This window comes from Apodemus sylvaticus, chromosome 11 (assembly GCF_947179515.1).
Source record: "Apodemus sylvaticus chromosome 11, mApoSyl1.1, whole genome shotgun sequence".
NCBI classification, from domain to species: domain Eukaryota; kingdom Metazoa; phylum Chordata; class Mammalia; order Rodentia; family Muridae; genus Apodemus; species Apodemus sylvaticus.
In genome coordinates, this window is record NC_067482.1 from 76,476,366 (window position 1) to 76,492,881 (window position 16,516).

Below are 16,516 nucleotides of genomic sequence, written 5' to 3' on the forward strand. Positions count from 1 at the left end.
TAAGAGTATGACTGCTCTTCCAGAGGACCCACATTTGATTTCAGCAACTACATGGTGGCTCACAGCCATTTAAAATCTAGTTCCAGGGGATCCAGTGCAGTTTGTGCTCTGTGAGCACCAAGCATACATACATTGGACACACATGCATGCAGGCAAAACATTCACACATGATAAAATAAAAGAAGCCCCCAGACTGGCAAAAACAAAATTTCTGACAGCCCCAAGCACTGGCAAGGGTACAGAGCCAAGGGGTTCTCTCAACTGCATTCTTAAGCAGCATTCTTGAAAAGCAGGAAAGACCCTAGAGAACTGATGCATCATGGGTAAGATGGCTGCTGGCAGCACTATCTGTAATTGTCCCCAAATGGAAACTATCAGTCATCCATCTACAGTGAACTGGCTCTGTCAGCAGCGATACAGTCATACAATGGAACTGTTTCAACAACGGACTCGAACAAAGTTAACTATGTGTGGCAATACAAGCAAATCTGATACTGAGCCAAAGGACTGAGATGCCAAAGATTGCATCTGTGTGATTCTGTTGCTACAAAACACAAAAACAGGAAAGCGCTGGGATGGGTGAAGAACTGGGATTCACCAAAGCCAGGGCTGAGGAGGGAAGGGCAGGGAGAGGAGGCTGTGACAAGGCGTGTCTGAGGGTGAGGTACTGCTCCTCGGCCGTCATAGACACCCTTTGCAGTTTGCCACACTGCACATTTATATTTACATTTCTGTGTGTTTTATTTCACAGGAAATGAAGAAGGGAAGGAGTTGCCTGAGCTCAGAGCAGCTCAGGACATGTGAAGGATACAGCGTCAGGCAATGCAAGGACAACTCCCAGTTGAGGAAGCTGAGAGCCTGTGTAGAAGGGTAGATGAGTCAGAGGTTTGCCCTGCCTCTCCAGTCTCCCTGCCGCTGCCCCTTCTCCAAGAAAAGGAGGCTTCCTTAAGGACTCCATAGTCAGGCAGTCTTAACTAGATGGAGGGAACAGAAGATGCAGGTAGAGGCTTGTGGGATGCGTCCAAGGGATTCAGTGAGGATCCGATCTATGTTGTTCTCTTTCCCTGTTCCCAGACACATGGATTTGGGCCTAGATCTACTCAGTAGGCCCTGGCATTGTCTACGAATTCTCCCCAGGCTTTGCGTCAAAGCCTCTTCTCCATTACGTTGGCCTGTATTAGGGATGAAGCTGTATCTGGGGGGTCCAGTTGATAAGGTACACACTCAGAAACATGACCCAGAGTGGAAGCAACTGGCACTTGTGTAAGTCCCTAGCTACTGGACTGGGGCTATATAGCTCAGTGGTAGAGCCCTTACCTCTAACATTAGCAAGACTCTAAGGTTCCATCTCTAGTTGTGTAAACAATAAATGAAAAACTCTTTTACCAACAAAAATCTAAAAAGGAAGGGAAACTATCTTAGAGAACAAAGGCTCTCCACACTTTCAGATCAGGAAATATAAAATTGTGTTTCTCCCTGCTACCCCCTTTCCTCAGACTCCAAACTGAAGCCTTTTATGACTCATCATGGCAGACAAGTTGGGGAGCCCTCTCTGGGCTTCAGTTTCTCTCACTGTAGAAAGAAGGGTTTTAGTTTACCTCTAGGTCAGGACCTGGAGCTTCTGTTGTGCATCCCCAAACCCTGCCTCACACACTGGGATCCAGAAGGCAAATTTGCTGTCCCAGAGTGAAGGCTCTTGGGGTGGATGAGGGTACCTGGGAGCGATGAGGTAAGCGGACCTGACCAGATACCCACAGTGATTAGTGGTGGCTAGAGAAGTGTCAGGAAGCCAGGCAGGAGTTTCCATTCAGAGCAGTGGGCAGTGATGGGTTCATATGACAGTAGGTAGCAAAGCTGAGGCGCAGACTCAGGCTTCTTGGGTCTCTCACTGAGAAATAGGTCTACTTCTCCAGCTCAGCAACAAATGCCCAGGTGTTCAATACATAGTAACCAGCACACTGTGGATTCCTCTTTCATGCTGCAGGACCAAGGACAGGACTCTACCATCACCCCTGTACACAGTCTTACAAATAAGACCCTGGACTTGGGTCAGTTCAAACAGGTGCCAGCTGGTCCAAAGCATAAGAGATAAGAACAAGGCTGTATGAATCCCCTAGGTCAACCTTGGACACCCACATTTAGTCAGCTTGAAGGATCCATCACATGGCTCTGACCCAAAGAATCCGCAAATCTTCTAGTCCTGGGCCTGAAACACATTAGCCACGGAGCTGGTCTCCAGAGCAGGCGCTCTGCAGCACAGTGCCCACTCAGCAGGACTCCTAGGCATGGGATCATCCACTTCTGTTCTATATTCTACAGAAACGGATGCTGGGGCCATTTCCATGACCCCAGCCCCTGGTTTAGTCTAGAAAGGAAGGAAAACAATGGTTGCCCCTTGAGGGATTGTTCAAAATATCAAAAGTTCCATAGACCCTAAACTTGACCCTGATCCCTCCTCCTGGTAGGCTGCAAAGAAACATCCGCAGAGATGGACTCTGGTTCCTGGAAGCAGATGGCCATGGGAATCCAATGTCTGTCATTCACTGCACCCCATGATGCCTGGGGACATAGCCTCCCACATCCACAAATTTGAACCTTCCAAAATACAGGTGTTGGGGGTGGAGCATCCCAAACAAAAGCTCCTCCTACTAGACAGCAGTCCCTGGCTACTGAGCATAAGTCCAGTTCTTGCTCCAGGTTCTATGTAAACACCTCTCCTTGAGGGCTGGAAAGATGGCTCTGCAGTTAAAGACCCTGATTTAATTCCCAGCATCCACATGGCAGCTCACAACCATTCATAACTCCAGTCCCAGGAAATCTGACACCCTCTTCTGTATGCCCTGGGCACTGGGTGCATACATATGATACACAGACATACATGCAGTCAAGACACTCATACACATAAAAATAATAAAATTAAAAAACGACCTTCTTCTCCAACATAAAGTGCAATGAAGCCAGATGGTGCCAAGGTCTCTGGCTGCCCTGACCTCCAAATGCATTTATTTTCACAGAAAAAGTCCAGTCTAGACGGCTGTGCCAGGGGTGTGGCCCAGACCTATTAGGATCACCCCAACTACATGGGGGTACGTGGCTGCCACTATCCCCACCCAGCCTTGGCCCGTCCCACTTCACTCTGGCCAGGATTTCTGTAAGAAGTCTTACTGGAAACTCCCCGTGAACCCCCGCCCCCACTGGATCCCAAGGTCCTGGCTCCTTCATGCGGCTTCCCAGAACACAGCATTTCCAGCAGCTCCTCATACTCACGGACCTGCTCTAGACTAAGCTTGGCCAAGCTGGACGAGGGGCTGCTCACAGCCAGCAAACAACTCCAGTACCAGGCCAGTCACACAGCTGCTCAATTATTGCTAACTGGGACTTTCAAGTTCAGGCTCCAGCCAAGATTGACAGATCCTGGTGGATCCTGATCTATTATTTAGCCATCTCTCCCAGTTAGTTCACTCAGCACTGGAACACTAAAGACCACCCATTAGGGCTGCTCTCAGTAGCTCTCTACCTGGACATTGGTGGTGCTCAGTAGAGCCCCCTGTGTGCCAATCAAACCCTAGTCATTGAGACAAAGGTCATCTTGATTTATTAAGAGGCAATGGTCCCTCCTTGAGCATTCCTGTGTTTTAGCATTCCTATGGGTCCCAGGACAAGGCTTAGGCTCCATTCAACTAACCCAGCCTTGCGCAGTCCCAGCCCACTGCAGAATGAGTATGCTATAGGGACCTGATCTTGTGCCATCAAAGCCCAGGCAGCACTCAGTCACCAGACCTGGGTCCTTGAGAGGTGGGTCATGGAGCGGCTGGATAGGCCAAGTCATCCAGCCAGTCCTTGAGCAGTTGTGGCCTGCTCCAGCCTGGAACCCAGCCTGCTCACTGAGGCCAGGTGCCACGTCGATGAGGTCTGCCGTCAAGGCCGCTCCTGTTCATCTTCCCATGTAACCAGTCTCCATCTGTGAGGCAGGGCTGTGGCTGCTTCCACCCAACAGCTGTGTGAAATGGATGTCACCTGGGCCCAGTGTAGCCATATGGGTGCCGCAGCAACAGGCTCTGATGACTGGGAAGCACGTGGGTGTGGTAGTGCTCCACCATGCTGCCTACACTTGCAAACAGAACCTCACCTTCCAGGTAGAACTTAGAGTCCTGTGGGAAGAAAGAAAGCAGGCTCAGCAGGGACTGAGTAGCCCACTGTCTCAAGGCTATATCCCCCTCACCTCTTCCCTCAGCTTCTCAAAGGGGAAGGCCAGTGGTAACGATGACACTAATAGTCAGGTTTGCCCCCAGCTGCCCATGTTCCCTCCCTGTCCGTTCACACACATCAGGTCTGTGTTCTCGAGGTCTCCTGTCAGTACCCTCTCATTAGCCTCAATGTGAGAACTGCTCTCAGGGCGAGGTCTGGGAAGGGTCAAGGGTGGCTACCCAGGACTTCTAGAGTAAGCTAATGACAAAGCAAGGTTAAGAGAGGAAGAAGGCTGAGACCATGAAGAAGAGACGGAGGGCAAAGGACAGGGGAGGGCTGATGTTATGAAGGGCCCAGTCCAGTTTCCCGCTGCCAGATCCTGTCACAGGGGGACTCACCTGGCTCTTGGTAAGCCTTGAAGCCAGTGCCCCTACCCCACCCTCAGAGCAGGGCCCAGTTTCCCACCTTCTCAAAGATGCGATAATTCCTCACTTTGTTAGAAGATTCATCCCACACGACCAAGACCTACAAGGAGGGAAATAATGGGGCAGGGGGCTTAGAGGAGGCGGGAGGTCTGGCCAGCAAAGCCTGAAGAGTAAGAAGCAATTATGGGCTAGATGTTGTAGTCCTCAGGGGTAACGTAAGCTATGGTCCAGCTGTATCACCTGTACAGAGATAGCTCTTCACCCTGGGGGTCACCCCTCTGCCCTTAGCAAGTCCCTGGTGCTAAGTAGTGGGAACCATCTCTCACATGAGTATGGCAGGTGCGGTGTTGCTTAATGGATACTCATCCTCTTGCTACTTCCTCTGCCCCCACATGTCCTCCCTTTCCCTCCGCACAAACCCCATCCTAATTCACCCTATGACTCCATGGAAGGCAGCCATATTCACTCCCAATTTACAGAAATCACTGAGTTCCAACAACAGAGAGAGAATGTGCAGCCGGGCAAGGACCCCAAAGTAAGAATTCAGTTAAGGTGCCAAATAAGAGGACAGAAGGCTCTGGTGGCACAGGTATCCTTTAGCAACTGTCTTACCTTCCCTGACTTGGTTGAGGAGTTCCGAATGCAATATAGCCCATCCTGGGGCTCTCCACGGGGGTCCGTAGCTTTGAACAACCTAAAATAAAACAGGGAAGTCAGCGGGCTCGTACCTGCTAGCCCCACTCTACTCCCGGGCTCTCTGACCGCTGCTCTTGGCTTTCAGTTGTAATAGAGGATAATAGAGGATATAAAGCTGGAGGGGCTTATGAGAATAAAAAACCAATTCAGACCACTGCTGTCATGTCCTCCTGTGCTAAGGCCCCAGCGCTTGCCCAGCACCAGTGAACAAGGAGACAAGGGACCTCACACTGTCCCAGCAAGTACAAGCAGCACTTGGCACTAACCTTTCCACCTCGCAGGACTCTGTGGTGTTGACAAACACTGAGTTAGGCAGCGGCACCTGAAAGAGGCCAATGGTGTCACTGTCAAAGTACGAGTGACCCTCCACATGTCACATGTCACTGCTCCCCTAACTGGCTGCCACCTGCATCAGGATACAGGGCTTCGCAGTGTCCCGCCCCGCCCCCCAGCCCAGATCTGGAGCCCTTTGTGCAGGAGAGCCAGTGAGTGCCCCCCCCTACAGCTCCCCCATGTCTGTGCACTTGCTGGCTGTGTGGCCAGGACCCCCCACTCAGTCTTGCCTTCTCATAGTCCTCATCTGAGTCCTCCTCACCAGTGTCAGCCTGTGAGGGCTGACGGGCCTTTTCAAAGGAGAAGCCTCTGAAACTCTGTCCATCAGGGGGCGATCGCCTGGGGCAATAAAGAGAGAGACAAGAATCTTAGCACTCTCAGACGTGGACAGGTCACCCCTCCCTCCCCTCCACACACGACCCATGGGAATCTTGGTGTCAGCTTTCTCTGCCCCTTGTGGCAGTAACTGCTCAGGACAGCAAAGCTCTGAGACTCTTGCTCAATGGAGGCAAGAGAGTTATCTTAGCCCTGACAGCAGAACTACAAAATCAGGGCTGCCATTAATACTGATAAGCAGGGGCCACCTGAACTCAGGTATTATCATATAGTGGACAAATGCACTGGGCACTGCCTGGGCCCAAGATCTACTATTGGGTGTCTGTGAGACTCTGGCAAAATCACAGGTCTCTTAAAGCTACAGGACGTGGACAGACTGGGGGAGGCTGAATAATGCAATCTGACTACAAAGGACACCAATATAAGAACCCAGCCCACTGCACAAGTAGCAGGCAGTCCCCTTGAGACTAGTCTCCAAGCCTTTGGGGAGAATTGAAGGAACCCACACATGCTCTGAGATACAAATCTGTATCAGGGTGAATAAGGCTAGATATCACCCGCACCACTGAATCAGCCAGGGGCAGGGGAGACTGGAGGGGTAAAGACATCCTTCCAACCTTGTACCTAATGCTTCTCAGAATGTAAGGGACACTGGTAGAGAGCAGACTGGGTTGAAGGAACCTATTGGCTGGCAGGCAGAGGCACCACCCAAGCCAGACTCACTGGAGGTGGGGAAGAGGTGTGTTCTCTGGTCTAGGCAGCACTGCAGGCCGAACGGTGGCCTCAGGCATGGGCATCTTCTGCACAGGAGGCCTGGGGGCCACAGGCGGCACAGGTGCAGACTTGGCTGCCTCCCTTGGGGAAGCCTCTTCAGCTATCTTCAGGAACTTGGGTTTATTAGCAGGCACAGGTGGGGGCACAGGTGGGGGCTCAGACGTGGGTGGCCCTCGGGAAGACAGGTGGAATGACTTGAGTTTGTCACAGTTCCTGGAGTTGGCAATGGCCATGGTGGTAGAGTTGGAGACAGAGCTGGTCCCATGGCCAGGGGTCCAGGGTTCTGGGCCGGGGTTCACACTGTCTCGGAAGCAAGGATGTTTCCGGAGGTTGGGCACAGTGGGTACACTGCTCATCGGGGGATCGCTCATCCTTCGAGGGGTAGCAGGCACCCTGAGGCCAGGCTCTCCTCTCCTCAGGCCCAATGGGTCCTTCTTAGCGTCCTCAGGGGCAGGGGCAGTGTCTGGAAGGCCTCGCTTGGGAGGTGGGGGAGGCAGTAAAGGGCTTGGGCTTTTGGAGTTGAAAGAGTGTGCGCGGGGCAAGTCAGAGGAGGCTGGCTTCCGAGGAACAGGCACAGGGGGTGGTGGGTAGGCTGGTGGATACGTCAGGGCATCTGCAGAACAAAAAACAACAGCCAGTTGGCATCCCATAGACAGAAGCTAGACCACCACCATCCTAAACTAGCAACAGGCAGCAGGAGCCAACCAGGTATGGGCTTCTCGTGGCCACACCTTCAGCGGCCAGCAGCAGCTCATTCAGCACAGGCATCCGTCACACCTCACCCCTGCCCTACCTAACACCCAATATCTAGCCCACCACCCAGCTTCCCCTGGGCCCGAGCCACCCGGGCTCTCAGGCCCTTCCCATCCATACCCCTGAAGACAGTCCAGGAAAGGTTTCTACAGCCTAGATGCTACATGAAGCACTTTCAAGCTTCCCACAGGTAGGAGGAAACAGAGTTAGGATGCCCAGGCCTTCTCCTGAGCAAGAGGAAGGGCGAATTCTGCACAACACAGGTGAACAGGATCGGCCAGAACCCCTGGGATGAAGATGGAGGCTGTGCTGACAACGAGCAAAGGGCATGGGGTGGCGTCCAGCCCAGATGTCACGTGGAGCACCAGGACGATAGTCTGGGACAAGTGGGAATGGCACGAAAGGAATGAGACCTGAGGCCTGGGTGACCCTCAGTCACAGGGAGGGTGGGGATGTCCCTCAGGAGGTAAACGCAGCAGACAGAAGAGCAAGAAGGGCCAGAACGCCAGGCACCCGAAGGAGTGAGGCCAGGGAGGAGTCGGGGAGGTCTAGAGGGCAGGAGGAAGAGTGGCGGAGACTGTCCAGCGAAGGCTGAAGGTGCCCTGAATGTGCCTACACACAGCTCAAGGACAGAGACTTCTTCCCTTTCCTACTCCTTGGAGCTGGGTAATCAAGGTGAGGACTGAGGTAGGAAGTGTGAGAGTAGGAAATAAAAGCCAACAGTCTGGTGGCTGAAGGAGCATTAGCAGAGCTGGCCTGAAGGCAGGGAACAAGGATGCCAACACCTACAGCTAGTCAGACGGAAGGAGGAAGGCTAGGTCAGTGGACAACGTAAAATAGAAATGGGCGATAGGCCCAAGGCATCATGACAGAGGAGACACAGCTGGAGTGTTCTGAGTGGAGGAAGCAGAGAAAGCACAAGGCCTAAGGAGGGGAAGGACGGAGACATGGCCCGCCTTCCCTGTCACTCACACAACCTGGCCTACAGCTATGATCCACAGAGAACTTGTTGCCCTGGGCAATGGGCCTGCCTCAGGCCAGCTCACCTCCCAGTGTCCTTTGTTCCCTGTCAGCCCCCAGGACCACCCCCCTATCCTGACCCTCCATCCACACAAGGTTAACTGGGAGGCTGCAGGAGCAAGTAAGTCAAGTCAACCAGCCCCGAATCTCTGAATACTCAGATCACAGCAAGGAAACCCTGTCCACCAGAGCAAGGCCCACAGCCTGCTAGGTGTGGTGCTACATGTTTTTAATTCTGTACTAAGGAGGCAGAGACAGGCAGATCTGAGTCTGAAGACAGCCTAGTCAGGAAAGATTCAGGACAGCCACTGCTACAGAGAGAACCAACCAAACAATAAAGACCCACCAGCCTAGGAGAAGCTCTATTCTTGGTCCTGGGCTCTGGTCTCTACTCACCAAGGAGACCCCAGGACCAGCTAGCCACACTACATACCTTCAAGCTTCATAGGCCCCGGAGAATCAGGCTCCAAGTACGAGTCATCTTCATCTTCATGTTCGTAATCTACATGTAGTGAGTGGGCAGGGGTGAGACACAACACAGCCCAGGCCCCCGTGTGCAGACCGGGTGGCATGGCCCGCTGCACTTGGCTCCATTCATGAGAACAGGGTACCCAGGAGGTAGGGTTGAGGACGACTGAGACCTGAACTCACACTGCTAGAGGTCAGGGGCAGAGAAACTGCAACGCTCTGCCAGAGGACAGGGCAGAGAGCAAAGCCAAACATGCCATTTCTCTCCTTCTGGGCAGCCCAAGCGGGTTCCCTGTCAGCAGTCAGGAGGACATATGGCAGGCACAGGTGGAGAGATGGCCTTACCTTCATTGTCTGTGGGGTATGAAGACAGGCTGATATCTATAGGTCGCTCGACTGCACCGTAGAAACTGTCTGTGTCTGAGCTAGAGTCGCTGCAACCAAGAACAAGGAATAAGCAATGAAAACTAGACTAGATGTCCCCTCATAACCACGCAAGAACACGCCCAGCACCACCGCCACACAGATATGAACATACACAGACACGAGGATTATCCCTCACATATGTATAGGCAAAAGGACACGAAGGTCATAAAGACATTTCGACACGTATATACATGGACAAACATAGGGACTGGAGGCTTGGGACCAGCTACGGTGCCACCTCCTTGCCCCCACTGCAGTTTTAGGCACCCTGACTGGCTTGATGCGTCAGAACTGTCCACATGTCCATGTACTGTCCAACCCGATGGCCAGGAGCTCTGGAGTCTGTTCAGAATCTCAGGGCAGGTCCTTGAGAGTGCCCAGCCCTCTCTGGCTTGCAGTTTCACTGACTCCAACAGGATTGACTTATGTTCCCTAGAGAGCCACTGCTGTTTGCTGGGCCATCTCATGGGTGAGGATGCTGAGACCAGTCCTCCCCCAGGGTCAAAGTAGACACCAGGGAGCTAAGAATCCACCGCCCTGAGCTGTAAATGCTGGGTCTCCACAGCAGGGGAAGGAAAAGGCATATAGGAGTTCCACACAGGAGTTACAAATAAGCACAACGGACTGAGACAGAGACAGAGCTGGAAGACAGACAAGACCAGAGATGTTGCATGCACACTTGTACATGGTTGCACATGGTTACGGTAAGCACGTGTGCTTCCGCACACATGAAGCTTGCCTGGCATCTCCAGAAAAACCTTTATGGACGTGACTATAAGTCTAGTCTCCAGGGACTAGAAGGGAGCCCTAAGAGCCGAGAAGCCCTTGGGACCACCACCCACGCGTCATGTCCCTTGGCATACCTGGTGTCTAGAGGTAGTTCTTTCTTCTCATGGAAGTGGCCAATTTCCCTCCGTAACAAGGCCATCCAGCTCTGTGGGTCAGGAACAGCTATAGTAAGTATGATGTTGCCCGGAACAGTCCCACTCCACCCTCTTCCCACCACTGTCTAGCCCTATGTAGTAGCCACCAAGGTCCAAGGAGAGGAACCTAGCTAGGTCCAGCATAGATCGTGTGGCTCAGACATGAAATCGCCCTCCTGGGGCTGCAGCTGCCCCTCAGCCATTTCAATTTCTGGCATATTCCCATGGAGTGTGCAGGCACCGGGCTGTGGGCCTAATCCGCCTGGCTGCCCATACATCTCGACCAAGTCTTTCTCTTCAGAATCCTAGCCTCCTGTCTAGAGCTCATGGAAGGTCAGAGCCTGGTGGTCAGTGTGGCACTTCAGGCAAGTCCTGCCCGGCTCCTGGGGCCCTGCTACCTGCCAATCACCTTGCGCTCATCCTCAGAGGAGGCTGAGAAGAACCATGTGCGGTGCTTCTTGCTGATGTGAATGATCTTGAACGGGAAGACATTGTTGGATGTGGTCTCCTCAGCTGCCCGCATCACTCTGAGAGCACATTGACAAAAGTCACCAGCTTGTCCACTCAAGAGATGGGCTTATCAACCCCTATGGCTGGACTTTTGCTACTTAATGGGTTCTTCTTTTCCCACCCTTTATCCCCCCCAGTTTCACCCACTATCACTAGATAGGAGAGAAAGGACTGTAGAAGGAAGGGGTGGGGAATAGGTCTGAATCTAATTTCTTTCTCCTTGAGCACGACTACTAACAAACTACAACCAACCTCCCTACCCCCAACCCTGAACAACCAACAACCATGAACTGCACCTCTCAGGGACTTAGCATTGATACACCCTCCGAAAAATTCCCAGAATTCCAAACATTACGCATTGCAGAAATTATCTGCCACTGGCAAAACCATGCCTCTGCCAGAGCACGAGGCAAATCATAATCAGCTGCTACAAAGCATCCCCAGATCCCCATGCCTGGGATTAAGAAAAAAACATAGTCTTACAACATATCTGTGCTGTTTGTTTGTTTTGTTTTGTTTTGTTTTTTGGTTTGGTTTTTTTGTTTTGTTTTGTTTTTTTGTTTTTCAAGACAGGGTTTCTCTGTGTAGCCCTTGCTGTCCTGGAACTCACTCTGTAGACCAGGCTGGCCTTGAACTCAGAAATCTGCCTGCCTCTGCCTCCCAAGTGTTGGGATTAAAGGTGTGCGCCATCACTGCCCGGCTATTTTTTTTTTTTTAAAGAAACCAAAATTCCAGGATTCTCACTACACAGCCCACCCCTGAATTGATTCCAGCCCTCAGCATCATGCCTTGCCTGGGGAATACGGGCAGATCTGGAGAGTCTCTGCCTGCTTATGCTCTCAGTAGAATACCTAGATGCTTTAGGGAGTTAGCAGAGTATGAGCTCAGGAAGGTGCTGGGTCTGCAAGGACTTCCCAGGAGAACACAGTACAGGGCTACAACGCTGCAAGGCAGTGAGCCTGGATACCCTACAGCCCTCAAGGCCACAAGAAGGACTCAAGATGACCAATAGGCCAACATGCAGGTCCCATTACTCCCTTGAGGGGAAGTTCATGGATTCTGGCTGGCTGGAGCCCAGCCCATAATGTCGTAGGGAACTGAACTAGAGCCTGGGAAGACTCTAGAGCCAGGAAGTCCAGGAAGAGCCTGAGTTTGGGACAGCCTGCGATGGATGGACCCTGGGCTCCCTGGAAAGGAGGTGTGCTAAGTGAAGAGCTTGATCAGAGGCTGAACAAAGAGTTTACAAGATGGTAACTGAATGGGAACCCTGCAAAATAAGCCACCCAGGCCCTTGGTACCTGGACTCCCAAGAAGCTCCTAATAAAGGCCTCACTCCACACATACTGTCCCACCCACCCCCTGCCCTCAGCAAAAGACGGGGTAGGTAGAATAACATCCAGCAGGCAGATGAAGGCCATCTCAGACAGCCAGGGATTGGCTGTGTGGTGTAGGGTTGAGAGGGAAAGCAATCGGCACGGCCGGGAGATTGGTGAACAGCCAGGATGGACACTCACCTGTTGTAGCCACTCAGTGAGAAGGCGCCCTGTGGGGAGGCAGACGTGCTGCTCTTGAAGTAGTAGATGCAGCGCTTGTGGATGATCACAAAGCGGAGGGGCCCTGGGGACAATTCAGCAGCAGAGGTGAGCCACAGAGCCACCAGACAGCTCTACTCTGTGGCGCTCTCCCGAGGCCCTGGGCCACTTGGAAGCAGACCCCGGAGACTGCAGAAGGTAGAGCACGGAGCCGAGCTGGTACGCTGCCCCTTCCTTGGACTTTTTTGGGGTCAAATATAAACAAGTTCACTGGCGCACTGGCAAGTTTTGGGGCCCAGGGAAGACCTGGCCACCTAAAGAAAAGGCCTCAAAGGGACAGTAAGAAAGAGCGGAGCCTGGACCAGAGGCCTAAGGAGTCCGTGGCAGCCTTGCTTGGAGCGATAGGGCTATTGGGGAGGTGAAGAACTGACAGGGCAAAGAGAGCAGAGCTTAGGCACCCAGAGCCGTCTGTGAGAGCCAGCGAGGTGGAGCTGTTCGCAGGCTCTACTGTTTCTGCCCAGAACAGCCCCTCCTAACCCTGGGAAAGGTAATTTGTGGTTCTTCCTTGCAGGCTGCCTATACACTGATATGCACACAGGGTCCAACAGTCCACTAGAGATCTCAGCTAAGCAACACAGGGGCAGGAAGTCCCCAGCAGAGGGCATTGCAGAGGTAAAAGCATGTCTGTGGCTGATCAGAGATCTGGACGTGGCTCTAGTGCTCTGTCTCCAGCATCCTGACACTCAGCTGGCTCCTGGCCTGGCACAAGGGATTGTCCTGGGCCACACGACTCACCAACTCGCCCACAACTCACATACAAGGCAAGAACAGCACTGAGGGTCACCCTGAGGTCCTCCAGCCTTGGCTGCAAACTGAAGCACTCATGACTAGCTGGTCAGTACCATACACAGCAAGTGTCCATCCTCACTTTGCCTAGCTATACTGTGTTGGATCCTGTGACAAGGTCCAGCATAAGGAACTTGTCAGGTTTACCAGGTGTGCCAGCTGCCAGAAAAGGAAATCTCAGGAGAGCCATTAGAGCAGTGGAGAAGCAGATTAATGTCCTCCCTTTGGAATTCCGTGACCCAGTGACTCACATTTGAGCAGCTGCAGCTGGGTGCCGCCCTTCTTATGCAGGTAACCAGCCTTGGCCACACCACCAGGCATGGTCAGCAAATTCTGGGCACCGATGGCCTTCATGGGGACAGGCCAATGCATTTCCTCAGCCGCCATGAAGCTGCAATTGAAACAAAAGAAACAGGACTCAGCTGTGGTGGGCAGCAGGGAATAGCTTGGCAGGGGCTCCTGGGAAGGCATCATGGAGGGTCAGGTCGGTGGAGGAGGACTCTAAGTCCCCAGGCTTCTGAGTGGGACACTGGGGGTGACAGTGCTACACAGTCAGTCCCCAACTCTCTTGGCCACACAGGTGACTCCAGAATGCTGAGCACAGTCCTTTTACCATCGTGAGTTCACTGAGTTCATGGCCCCAGAAAGGCTGGGGTGGTAACGACTGAACTCAGAAAACCCTAACCTGGGTACATCAGGCCTTATGCCATAGCTACCCAAGGTTCCAATGCCAGGGCAGCTCAAAGGTGCTTGTCTTAGGTGGGAAGTCAGGGGTGGCTTCCTGGAGCGAGGCGGCTCGCCCCGCTGGAAATGGCTGTTCAGTATCACTGAGGAGGCAATGGACACCTTCTCTACCAGGTCTGACCTTCTGTGGCAAGAAAGTAAGGTCCTGAGATGTCCACCCTTCCTCAGAAGCAGCAGCTTCTTCTTCTTCTTCTTCTTCTTCTTCTTCTTCTTCTTCTTCTTCTTCTTCTTCTTCTTCTTCTTCCCTCTACCCAACACACTCCCACCTCCCTCCCCCCCTTTGTTGGGGGCCTCTATTGAGCCTTTACCTGACCAAAGACCACTCCTCCCACTGATGCCCAACAAGGCCTTCCTCTGCCACATTTTTGGCTGGAGCCATGTGTATGTATCCCTTAGTTGATGATTCAGTCCCTGGGAGTCTTGGGGTGTCTGAGTGTCCGAAGTCATTGTTCTTCCCATGGGGTTGTAAACCCCTTCAGCTCCTCCGGACCACACTCCATCCATTGGGGACCCTAAGCCCAGTCCAATAGTTGGTTGCTAGTTTCTGCCTCGGTATTTGCAGGGCTCTGGCAGAGCCCCTCTGGAGACAGCCATGGCATGCTCCTTTTGATACATGCTTCTTGTCATAGTGTCGGGGTTTGCTGACTGTTTATAGGATGAATCCCCAGGTAGGGCTGTCTCTGGGTGGCCTCAATAACTTCTATCCCTCCCCTTGAAACCCTGAAATCAGATAGTAGGCAAAGAGCAAACCAAGAGCCCCCGCTTCCCAGGTTTAATGATTTGGGTTCCTACCTAGTTTAGCTTTTGGAGGAGCTCCCGCCTCAGTTGTTAGAGCTATAAATTAGGAGGACAGGGCGGACTCACACACCCTTGTCATCAGTGCCACAGGACTATTTGACAAGTTTGCTAGTATCCACATTATCAGCCCAGGGAGACTCAGAGGCCCCTTCCTGTGACGGACCCCGAGTGCCAGTCACAACTGCCCCCTAACCTGGCTTTATTCTGTTGGTGCCCCCACTCACCCCATCAGGTCCCTCTTCGGACCCCTGAGGAGCTGCAAGAGGGTACAAGGTCAGTGGCCTGCTCCCAACAAGGTGGGACCGTGCAGCCAGATCCAGAAAGGCAGGCTGCTGGGATTCCTATTACTACAGTGCCAACCCCGCAAAACACATACAGAAAACCCTCCAGGCCCGGGGTGGCCCAAGCCTGAAAGCTCAGCATGAGGCGGGGGAAATCTACTGCATCAGAAAATGAAAGGAAAAAGGATGGAAATCAATCAAGCTCTTGTCAACGGCCAGGCTCACTCCACCAAATATGTGTTAGAGAATTCAGTTCCGTTGGCTACCCCAACACACACACACACCCTAGACACACCACACACACACACACACACACACACACACACACACACACACGCCACGGGGTGGGAGAGAGAGAGAGAGAGAGAGAGAGAGAGAGAGAGAGAGAGAGAGAGAGAGAGAGAGAGAGAGAGATCCATTAATACTAAAATGCACTTGATTCATGGTCTCGGCCAGCAGGAGCAAAGTCAGGACCATTGGTCCTCGAACCACAAGCGGAGGTTTGGAACAATGGCGCGACCACACCCCCTGCGCAGGGCTAAGAGGGAACACGGGTCGGAGCACAGCAGTGGAGTGCGAGGAGGCTGCCCACTCTCAAGACCATGGGGGACGGGGTGGGGAGGAGTGCTAGTCGATGGACAGACTGAGCGCCAGGCTCGGAGCCCCTGGCCAGCCAACTCTGGCTGGCCCACGCTCGCCTTTGTTCTGGGTAGACGCCGGATAGCGCCTGGGGCTCCAGGGACGTGCGGTCCCCGGTCGTGGTGCAGAGGCCGGGGGCCCAGGTCTGAGAAATGGGAGTCTGAAGTGAGTGTGGATGCTCAAACCCAGGGCTGGGGCCCCAGATCCCAAGCCCCAGGATCAGTACTCACGGTGTCCACGCGGCAGGCGCAGCTGGCTTCCGGGGGGCGGCCAGCGCCCGCCTCCCCTGTGCGCAGCGACATAGTCCCGAGCTGGGCCCACCGGCCGCAGCCTCGTCCCTGGACCCGGAATCTCGCCATCCCCAGCTCCGCGGCCGCGACCCAGAGCCCGCCATAGCTCGCTAGCCCCAGGCCGGAGCGGCCCCTGGCTCCTCCCCTCGCTGGCGGCGGAGTAGGGCTAGGGGCCAGGTGAGGAAGCGGACCCGCCCCTCCGCACGTCAGCTTCTCCACCCACTGCACTGAGGATGGAGGGCTACAAGAAGTGGAAACTTAAAAACTTGTGCCTAAGAGCCATCTAGACAAACAAGGAAGCCACCGATGCGAATGAGGAAGTCACGCTCATATTCCCAACACCTGAGAATCCCGAAGTGCACGCCTGTGGCTCTCCATCCAGTTTGCACCTTGGATATGAACTCCTATGACACCCCGTTTCCCCTGCTAATACCCCATCATGTCACTTGCCAATGCCCACTCCATGGGTCTCCCTCGGGACAGAATTCCTCCAAGGAGTCAGGGGCCCAGCCTTTGGCAGCTCTCTTGGGCCCC

At 53.4% G+C, this 16,516-nt stretch overlaps 1 protein-coding gene across 7 annotated transcripts in view; it reads right to left on the reverse strand.

The window, feature by feature from the left end:
* Nucleotides 1-2,942: 2,942 nt before the first annotated feature.
* Nucleotides 2,943-16,516, reverse strand: part of Sh3bp2 (SH3 domain binding protein 2) — a 35,892-nt gene continuing 22,318 nt past the window's right edge. For 6 of the 7 annotated variants that reach the window (XM_052198088.1, XM_052198092.1, XM_052198090.1 and 3 more), the window contains 12 exons: nucleotides 13,482-13,621; nucleotides 12,367-12,469; nucleotides 10,752-10,869; nucleotides 10,283-10,353; nucleotides 9,339-9,427; nucleotides 8,959-9,027; nucleotides 6,702-7,365; nucleotides 5,873-5,981; nucleotides 5,576-5,631; nucleotides 5,226-5,307; nucleotides 4,654-4,713; nucleotides 2,943-4,151 (listed from right to left, as the gene is read on the reverse strand). In XM_052198088.1, coding sequence (XP_052054048.1) covers nucleotides 4,014-4,151; nucleotides 4,654-4,713; nucleotides 5,226-5,307; nucleotides 5,576-5,631; nucleotides 5,873-5,981; nucleotides 6,702-7,365; nucleotides 8,959-9,027; nucleotides 9,339-9,427; nucleotides 10,283-10,353; nucleotides 10,752-10,869; nucleotides 12,367-12,469; nucleotides 13,482-13,617 — 1,695 coding nt within the window. In that variant the 5' untranslated portion in view covers nucleotides 13,618-13,621 and the 3' untranslated portion in view covers nucleotides 2,943-4,013. Of the gene's footprint in view, nucleotides 4,152-4,653; nucleotides 4,714-5,225; nucleotides 5,308-5,575; nucleotides 5,632-5,872; nucleotides 5,982-6,701; nucleotides 7,366-8,958; nucleotides 9,028-9,338; nucleotides 9,428-10,282; nucleotides 10,354-10,751; nucleotides 10,870-12,366; nucleotides 12,470-13,481; nucleotides 13,622-15,922; nucleotides 16,102-16,516 lie in introns of those variants that run through there. The other variant, XM_052198085.1, reaches the window with a different exon arrangement.